Below are 10,539 nucleotides of genomic sequence, written 5' to 3'. Positions count from 1 at the left end.
ATATATATATATATATATATACAGAGAGAGAGAGGGAGGTTCAAACGAGAACAATAACCAAATAAAAGAACACGAAAACGACCAAATCACGTGATTTTACACTAACGGTCAACGCAAGGGTGTGCGGGCGACGTGGCTCGCAACCTCAGGTTGCGGCCAAAGTCGTGTGAATCACATGTGATTTTACACGTGATTTTAGTGTAAAATCACATGTGATTCGACCGTTTTCTTTCACTTATTTAGTTACTATTCTTGTATGAACTTGACGCTCTCTATATATGCATACACAACTCAACATATTATATGTGTTGAATAAAAATATATAAGAACAATGATGTCCAAGTCCAAATAAAAATAATTGAACAATGTGAATACTTTTATTCAAAGCCAGAGGTCAAAGCGATAGTGTCCAAATCTGAAAAAATAAGAATGATGAAGCCTTGGTATTGTTGGACTAAAATAAAACCCAATGCAGGTCCAAAATAAGAGCCCACAAGGTTCATTTTTAACACCAACACAGTGTGGTTATGCGGCTGCTTTTTGTGTTCAAAATGTGGTCATTTAGCATTCAATAGTGCTGCTAATCGTGGGATCGCTATTTCAGACCACTATTTGACCATCGCTATTTGTCCCATGACTGCGAACCGCGATAGCACCGCTATAGTGGCGCAATTAACAGCTTAGCTTACAAGTGTAGTTTTCTTTGCATTGGTGGCATCTTGGAATAGCCATGGCACTTATGTGGTAAAGATGTGTTAGATAATGGGGTTTTAGCCTATATTGTACATGCGTCTGGGTTTTGTCTTTGATGTATCATATATTCAGTTTATGGTATCTTTGGGTTTTTGTCTTTGATGTATACAGAAAGTTAATGTCTATCTACCATTGTCAACCTGTCACCAGCCAATGACAATGGTATATTTATGGTGTAGTGGAATGTCAGAGAGCCAGATGTGGTGTGAACCATGATGAACCATTCTCTTCCTAGGGAGCTTGGAAGTTGTTTAGTTAGTCTCCAAGTCAAGTGATGTCCTATCGGCTATGCGTAGTGTGTTAGTTAGGCTTCATATGTTGGGCATAATGGGCTCCACATTTGAAGAGTATTTCACTCTGTTCAGGGGGTGTATGGTTGTTACTTGATTTATATTCATTGTACCTATAGTACCAAACTAACCAACCAGTAAATCCCATGCAAAGGTAGGGGGGTTATGTACGCAGAACTTGCCTCTGTGAGGATGTGAGGGAAATAGGTTAAACAAACATGGAAAAAACAGAGCGTGGTACCCAGTATTGACAACTGCTAGTACAGGAAGTAGTGTACAGGACTTCCCTTGTAGAATTTCTCTTTCAGTTTTAGATGGGCTTTCTTGTCACACACACTGAACTCCTATGGCAGCTCTACACCTTAACTCACTGTACCTATAGTGATCAAGTTATTTCCTATATGTGTACCACCCCTATCGATAAATTCTTCTGTCTTCAGTGAAATGTTTTAGCTCCAGTTCTATAATATGTTATAGTTACCTTGATTTGAGAGGCTATATTACAGGGAAATAAGACATGGTGATTCAGACAGAATATTTAGTGCAGTTATTGCTAGAAATAGGAGCTTAAAAAGTTCTATTATCTAGATTATTAGGAAGATCATAGGGACCTCTGGTTTCACTGGAGAACTTCAATGAAACTTTTCTTTCTCGAAGTTCCTCTTTCGTCTTAGGTGCAGTTGACTTCTGGTACTCCTTTGGCACAATCACGGAAATCATGATCATGTGATTGTATGATAGGTAAGGGAATGTTATGTTTAACACACTACACAGTCAACTCTTGGAATCACAAAAATAGTTCATTATGTCCGTTGGTGGTGTAGAAGCAACTAGAATGGGTACGCCAGATTCTTGTACGATGTACTTTACCTACAATTCCAAATAATCTTATTTTTACTGGTCAAGTAATAGAAAGCTTGAAATAATTGTACATATCCTTTGCTACTCATTATGTTGTTAAGGAGCTGGGGATGTACAAGTTAAATAGATATTTTTGTCGGGTGGGACACCTCTTTTTTAATCATAAAGCAGTTAAGATTGGAATTTAAGTATATTTCAAGTTGTTTTGTGAGTCATGTTAGGGAAGTACTTGTGTGTTATCTACCTAGGAGCATAACTGGAGTTGAGGTTGTCTTTTGCTTTAGTTCATTCTGATTTTTTTGGTTTATGTCTTATTGAGGCTGCATTAGATTTCAACTACTTTGTCACCTTTGCATGTGATTTTCCATGTATGACATAGTTTCAGAAAATCTTGAAATCTCTTTTATCGTTTGTGAAATTTGTGCATTAGTGACAGCTTGATTAGTACTTTGATTAACACACTTTGAAATGATAATGATATGTAGTAATTTATATTGGATTTCAATTTCATTACCGGCGTCAAGTATATGAGTTGACGTTTGTTTGATGTGACTAGTACTTTGTCGGTTAAATGCAGTGTTGCTTGTTGTTTCTGGGGTTGATAAGATTCTCACTGCATCCTTCTAAATAGATCACAACCTTGTTTTATTCTGATTGTAGCTTTTGATACAATATTTTATGCTCCTTTGCTACTCTTCCTGTTCCTGCTAAGTAGTTGGGGATGTGCATTCTCTTCACAATTCTCGCTCAAGTGGAACTTGTCTCTTAAGTTGTCTGAAATTTGTCTCACATGTTTAAAAGGATTATTGATACAATAGTTTTGTGTTTAGGAAGTAAACAATTTATGCCGGTTTTAATGAGGTGGGTTCCTGCTTCTAATCTCTTATTGAGGAGTAGGTTTATTATCAAGTCCCAATCAAAGACAGGATATTAATGTATAGGAACAACTTCTATTTGGGGGAAGAACAAGCCACAAGAAGGGGTTTTTTATTAGCAATGATCCTTCCTTTTCCTCCTCATAAATCTCAGGATGTTCTCAACATCCTAGTCTATTTTCCTGCCATTACCGACTCTCCAATAAAGACCAATTCTGTATTGATTTTTCTCCAACTATATGATTGATCTTTCAAATCCCTACTTCCATGTCCATGTAACGCTTATTTTGGATATGCTGCCTCTTTGAACTTTGGTTCAACTTTACACGGATCAACCACCTGCATTTGTTATTTCGTAGGAGACTTTGACGTTCTGTTTCCTTTGAGGGTCTTTCTTTTGCTCACAAACAGCCTCTTGGAACTTGGCTTGGTTTGGTGGTTTCACATGTCTTAAAGGTATACTATCTTCTACAAATGATGTGGGGGAGAAGGATTATTCTGGTGGGTTATGGTACAAGTGGATTACTTCAACTCTTTTTGAATTTGATTCAGTCATCACTATGTTTAATCGATTTATTGGGCCTTTCTAGCCAATGAATTACTTCAGTCGCCACTTCAAGATAATATTCTGATTATTTATGATCCACTTATATTCCTTTTTATCTTTTATTTTGTTGTGGAAAATGTTGTGTGCTGCATCGCATTCCATTGAACATCGTTGCGCTATGTGTTGTGTTGGAAAGACATGCTCCCTTGTAAAGTCTTCGTGCAATTTATTGCTAGCCTTCATTTGATAACATACTTTGGTATGATTCCTATTCTAACCTGGTACCCAATTGTTTGACATGTCACATGTCAGGTATAAGAATCAAATCAAAGTACGTTGCATTTTCATGCAAATTTTCCCTTCTGGAAACTTGAGTTTTTTGTAGTTTGCAATAATGACCCACATATTGGAACATAAGATCTATCATCAGAAACCCATCTCAGTTCAAATATGTGTGAATTTAGCATGTCTATATTGGTTGGTATTGCAGGGAGATGATCCAGCACCGGTCCTACACACAGAAGGTAGATGTTTATAGTTTTGGGATCGTTCTCTGGGAACTGATCACAGGGATGCTTCCGTTCCAGAACATGACAGCGGTGCAGGCTGCATTTGCTGTTGTGAATAAAGGCGTCCGGCCGACCATCCCACATGACTGCCTTCCAGTTCTGAGTGAAATTATGACACGCTGCTGGGATGGAAACGAAGATGTGAGGCCACCCTTCACGCAGATTGTGAGAATGCTTGAACATGCGGAGACAGAGATCATGACCACAGTGCGTAAGGCTCGATTCAGGTGCTGCATGAGTCAGCCAATGACTACCGATTGATCATGTGTGTGGGAGGAGAAGAAGACAGTAAAGAAATGGAAACAATTAATATTATTAGCTGAAAAGGAAGGCATGTGTAGTAAGTAATTAATTTCTTTCTTGAGATAGGGTGAAAAAGAGGGAGAAAATTATGATATGAAGTGAACAACTACTTGTTTTTGTTGGATTCTTTTTGATTTCATGGATTAATGTGTTGCTGAATTAGTAGTAATGAAGGAGATTTTATTTGATGTATTTATTACATGATCTTTCTTGCTGAAACTGCCTTCTACTTTATTTCTATTTTTGGAACTGTCGGTTTCCGAGCTAGCTTACGTGCACCAATAATCCCCCGAGCGACCATGAATGGCTTGGAGAGTCATTGTAGGTGAATTTCCATGGCCACGAGGGTTTTGGCAGATAAAGATCAAATTGTCCGTTAGTTAATTAAAGGTTTAAGAGCTTCTCCAACAAATTCTTTAAATGAAAAACAATTTTTTTGCTGCAATAGATTCTCTAAAATGTAAAAGTAGGAAGGAGGAGATAAAAATCTCTATATCTGAAGAATTCTCTAAAATTAAAAGTTCAAGAAAATTATATTTTTTTGCATATCTATTTCAAAGAATTTGCGCAAATCATTTTGATTATGAAGCCGACAACCTGAAACGACAATATTGTTTCAAAATTTATTTTATTTTCCGTCCCTTTTGATGCTAATTGTATACTTTGTTGTGATTTTAAATCATAAATTAGATGATTTATCAATTCAAAGTTAAAATGTTCTTTTGGTCAAAGATTTTGAAATAATGTTTTTAACCCAAAATATTTGTTGTACTTGCCTTTTAAAGATCAATTTATGCATTAATTAGTGGTTTATAGTTTTTACAACTTGTAATTGAAAAATAAAATGCAAATTTTATGTTTTAATCAAAAAATATGGTAAAAATACTCGAACACCATCTTTGTTTTGATAAAAAAAAAATGATTAAGTACCAGAATATTTCAAAAAGATAGATCGATAGTAAAGTGAAGCAAATCAATTGGACTCTCATGTCCCATATAGGAACTGTTTATGAAAATCAAGTCGATTTATTATAATTGAAAAACAATATGGAACTTTAATCTGGAAAAATGTGGCTTTGTATTAAAAGATGATTTATCACATAGATCGATTGATGTTTCACAATGTTCCTCAATAAAAAAAAAAAACCTTTAACAATCAAATCTAAGAATGATAATAAATAGAAACCAATGCTCTAAAAGGCTCAACACAGCAGCCATCATGGCACGACGTGACACAAGAATCATGTATGACACGACGACATTAAAGCTTATGGCATGCATGGGTCAATACGCAATTTTGTAATGTGGTATTTGATTTTTCTTACGTATTTAGTATCTTTTGGTGAAGTAATGGATAAAAATATAAAGACGTATCTTGATTTCGTGGACATCACAAGGTTCTTATATGTGATAGAGCTCAAAAAGTATGTTGTTAATAACTATACCATGAACATGTACTCAATATTCATTAGTGAACACTATTCACATCGACAACTTATTTATTGGTGAACACTGTCCACCAGTCACACATATATACATATTGAAGTATGTGTTCACTAATGGACATGTTTATATGTGTCGTATTTTCATTGGTGAACACTGTTCATTAGCTACATATTCCATATATGACAAATGTGACGTATTAAACAATGTTCATTAGTTCAGACATTCATAAGTTATATATTCTATATTTTAAAATATTTTCTTTTTATAGGCTTGTAATTATTACTCGGTCCAAATATTAGATTAATAATTGAAGTACTATTACCAAATTCTTAATCAGTTTTAGATCAAATTGGATTGTTTGCAAATTGGATCGGATGGACTTACGTAGCCATATCTTAAATTTTAAGTTTTAATCGATTAAACTTTGTTTTAAAGGGAAAATATCTTTAATTATACTAGAAGAATACTCGCGTAATGCAACGAGATACATCGAGATAATGTTTCGTTTTATTTTTTTGTCTATGATATAATACAGTTTTATATGATTTTGAGAAAATGATAATGTTTATATTCGTAAAAATTTGAAAAAAATATGTCGATATTAATATAAAAATTAACTATTTAAAAATTTTCATTTTTTACGTAATTTCTTTAATTCAATTTTTTATTATAATTTAATTTAGATTTAATAACAAAATAATTTATTTTTGATTTATTAATGTAATTTTTATAAGGATAACAATTAGGTATTCTGTTATAAGTATAATTTAATGATTATCTTAATTATATTTTAGATTTTTTATATTTAAAATGAGATGTTTATCCTGTAATTGATAATATTTATCTATAGTTAGTTACACGAATTCAAACATGTAGCTTTAATAAATTGTATTTATGTATAATTTACTTATAACCTCGAATTTTAAGTAACATGCATCAATAAATAGTACTTCATGCATAAAAAATAGTTTTTATGAGTATTTGTCAAATGTTTTATAATATAGTACAGATAATCAAATAATTTAATTCATAATTTTTAATAAAATTTATTTAGTGTTAAAATTAAAAAATATGATGATAATTTATGAAATTAATAAACATAAGAAAATTATTGAAAGTATATCTGGTTAAAAACTAGGGTTTGCATAAAATTTACCCCAATTTTGTATGGATGTGATTAGTCATGCAGTTGTGAGTACGGTCACCCTGACCCGACCCGTGTATCTTAACCAAAGGAGAGCGACCATACAACATACACATGCAGCGAGAGAGAGAGAACACTGTAATCTTCCTCAACTGTTTGCGAAGCAAACGATCAAAATTCTCTACGTAGTAATCAAGATTTCATGGCGGTAAAATTCTGTTTCCGTAATAATCAAGATTTCATGTCAAGATTTTGAGCTTCCAAAATCAAAATGTTTAATTAATAAGTTTAATGTTTTCATTTGTTTTTGAGTTGATTTTTACAGGACCCCTCCGGGAAGACGTTCATCGATCTGATAAGCTCCGACCCGAAGTCGATATATACACCTTCTTCTACAACGCCACAGCCTTCATCCCCGTCGTTTCAGCTGCCTCGGAGCCCGTTTAAGAAATCGGCATTACCAACATTAATGACCATCGGGGATTGGAAATACAAGAAACCGAATTTGATGCAGATCCAAAACGATGCCGTATCTGCTGCTAAAGCTGCTGTTCGTTTGCCCCAGAAAGATGGGAAAAAGGTGAAATGTTGTATTACATTCTTTTGATTTTTTCATCTATGATAAAATTTTCATTTCAATGTGTGACAATGCTAGTAATTTGCCGCTAGTTTTAGGTAGTGTTTTAATTGAGACTCCAGATAATTTCATTAAAACTGAATCTTGATTCATAAAGTTCGTTTGAACAGCTACTGTAACATAACCTACACAAAGTGTTATGTGTGCTTATATATGTATAATCAGTTACTCATAATTCCAGTCAACTAAGCCTATGACATCTTCTCGCCTGCTCCTCTATCTGGACATATGGATACATGAGAAATTGTGAAAATTTGGGACCCAAGACGCTACTGAGAGGTAGTATATAAATTTACAGTCTTAGTTGACCTTTTTACACGTCAATGTTGGTATTAAGATTACCATCCTTACATTGCATTGGTTTAATCAAAGAACTTGCTTCATTGACTCAACTGATTGCTGTTTTTATGTTTTCTTACACTCATCTTGTATGCAGCCAGTTTCTTATGCACTACTTGCAAGGAGCATCCATGAACTAGCTGCTTCATCCGACCAAGTACGTGTCCTTCCAAATTCAACAGCACTTACTTACATGCTAACGTTTTTTCTTTTAACTTTTTCAGCAGTCTAGTAATATTTACATCATTATGATGTTTTGTTGTTGCTTTTCATATCTTTATGAATTTAATAGAAAATGAATGGAAGCTTTCATTCATTTTTGATAAATTTCTCTCTTCCCTAACTTGGCAATCAAACGGTCGGCTGTAAGATGTGCCACTAATCAGCTTTTACATATTGAAGCTATACTAGCCATAGATATTGAAGATCAAAAGATGGCAGATGAATCTCAACACACACACAAAGGCACATATGTTTACCTTTTACACTTTTGAGCAAAATGCCTGTTTATTTTTGGAAGAGAGTATCTATCTGATTGGATAATCGCTTACTTTCAGTTTCTCTGGCTTTATACAGAAAAAGTCTCAAAGGCAGTTAGTGCATCATGTTTTCCCGAAACTTGCGGTCTACAACTCTGTTGATCCATCTCTGGCACCATCTCTTCTCATGGTGTGAATTTATATGTATTCTCTCATTTCGAATGTGTACTCATTAAGAAGTTTGATGCTCATGATATACAAATATTAGAGGATAACTGATTTCTAGAACCTTGTGTTACATACTATGCGAAACATTTCTAATTTTGGCTATACATATGTAAACTGTGAGATTCATATGTATTTAAACTTGAGGGTCATATGCAGCAACTGAAGATGATATTTGCTTACTTGCTTGAAAATACTTTAATTCCTAGCTTCATTGTAATTTACATTATCGTAAAAGTTTCCATCTGATTTGATCTATGGTCCAGCTATACTTTTTGATGATGGAATGACTCAATTCATGATGTAAAATTTCAGTTCATGAGTTCATCTCCCCTTCTTCTACATTTGTAACTGTTGCTAAGAATTCAGACGAGGAACTTTGATCAGAGAGGTTGATTTCTCCATGAGACCACTTAAACTGTAGTTTATTTTAGATATGCTAGATATCTTGCAGCTGATTTTCTTATGGAAGTCACATATGATGTTCAAATGGAGGAGTCAGAAGTTATATTTCAACTTCTGGTGGTTGTTTTTTTTAGTTCATGTGTAAATGATTTATGTTTTTGTAAGAAAATTGTGTATGCGAATGTGATTAACTCTCCATGAAACTTCACTTTTGTGATTTGAGAATTTTCTAGAGAATGTTAAGTTAGATTCCTGTTTTACTATGCTATAATGCGAGCAAGCACACTTTTAATACTTTTTTCACCATTGATACTCATTTCTGTAGCTTGGTCAGCAATGCGAGGACAGGACTATTCTCCGCTATGTGTATTATTACTTGGCAAGAATATTATCGGATATTGGTTCTCAAGGTTTAACTTCAGGTGGTGGGATTCCTACACCTAATTGGGATGCTTTAGCTGACATTGATGCTGTTGGTGGGGTTACTCGAGCGGATGTTGTACCTCTAACAGTAGACCGGCTTTCTAGCGAGGCACAAAATGCTGATGTGGAATGTAAGCAATTATTTGGTTTAAATCACATTTTTTCTTACTTTCATTTACTTCTATGCCGTTTTTATCTATATGCATCTTTGGCTCTGGTCCCTTGAACTTGAGGAGTGGTTATTCTGATGGTAATAGTTCTCATTAGGCAGTTTTGGTGTCTGATTACATGTGTTCTATCCTTTGTTGGATATGGAGTCTAATTCTAATTCAACATGAGTCCACTGTTTGATATTGGAGGTGGTTTTCATAGTCTTTGTTAGGAAGGATTCTTTTTTAATTACAAAGGAAAAACTATTCAGAACCACAAAAATTCATAATAATAATAATACCAAGGGTAAGTGACCAAAGGTAGCATGGGTTTTGATACATGCACATGAGATTATTGTGTGAATTGAGTAGAATTTATTGGTACAGAGTTCAGACTTATGGACCAAACTGTGTATAAAATTAGGAATCTAGTACTAGTAGATAATGCAAGTACTTAGGATTTGAAAAGATGATTATAAAGGAGAAACCCTATGTAGGGTACTTGAAGTGGGCCTGTGGCCTTAACTATAGTGAACATAAAGGACAAGGTAACACATTAACATCCGTCCCTTAGTTTTGAGACTTGGAGATAGATGTTTGTCGTACCCAACTTGATGTAAATAAAATCAAACAGGCTCTTCCATAGGAGCTTCATCAAACTTCAAACTTGTTCTCAGTTTGGATATGAAAAGGCTGGACCAATGAAGGTTTTGTATGATATAATTATGTACCAAAAAACAATCAACTTCTATGTGTTCGATATTCTCCTTGGAAAATTTTCTTATGCTTATGAATATTTTTTATGAAGAGAATATTATTTAGAGAAAAAATAGACCCTCTGGATGCAGGAATAGCGACATTGTAATAAGAGAGAGCTCTTTATTATATGATTCATCAATAAAATTCAAATTTACAAGAGGAGAGACACTATATATAGACATAATTACATGGGAAACCCTAACCCTAAAGCCCATCGGGCTTGGACACATTACCATAAACAGGTTACTTAATTAACACTCCCCCTCAAGCTGGAGCATATATATTGATCATGCCCAGCTTGTTACAAAAAGATGTGATTCGGTTCCCTGGTAATG

At 34.2% G+C, this 10,539-nt stretch overlaps 2 protein-coding genes across 4 annotated transcripts in view; both read left to right on the top strand.

Annotated features, from left to right (window-relative positions):
* Positions 1–4,394, top strand: part of LOC112506417 (serine/threonine-protein kinase STY13-like) — an 8,919-nt gene extending 4,525 nt beyond the window's left edge. For 2 of the 3 annotated variants that reach the window (XM_025110433.1, XM_025110434.1), the window contains one exon: positions 3,817–4,394. In XM_025110433.1, coding sequence (XP_024966201.1) covers positions 3,817–4,156 — 340 coding nt within the window. In that variant the 3' untranslated portion in view covers positions 4,157–4,394. The remainder of the gene's footprint in view (positions 1–3,816) is intronic. The other variant, XM_025110435.1, reaches the window with a different exon arrangement.
* Positions 4,395–6,990: 2,596 nt separating this feature from the next.
* Positions 6,991–10,539, top strand: part of LOC112505865 — a 56,762-nt gene continuing 53,213 nt past the window's right edge. The window contains exons 1-5 of the mRNA XM_025109911.1: positions 6,991–6,996; positions 7,114–7,368; positions 7,862–7,921; positions 8,341–8,433; positions 9,199–9,427. Of these exons, the coding sequence (XP_024965679.1) occupies positions 6,991–6,996; positions 7,114–7,368; positions 7,862–7,921; positions 8,341–8,433; positions 9,199–9,427 (643 nt within the window). The remainder of the gene's footprint in view (positions 6,997–7,113; positions 7,369–7,861; positions 7,922–8,340; positions 8,434–9,198; positions 9,428–10,539) is intronic.

The sequence above is a fragment of the Cynara cardunculus genome, assembly GCF_001531365.2.
Source record: "Cynara cardunculus var. scolymus isolate 2C chromosome LG 2, CcrdV1, whole genome shotgun sequence".
Taxonomy (NCBI): Eukaryota; Viridiplantae; Streptophyta; class Magnoliopsida; order Asterales; family Asteraceae; genus Cynara; species Cynara cardunculus.
Note: the sequence above shows the minus strand (reverse complement) of the source record. Positions and strands in the feature narration are given on the sequence as shown.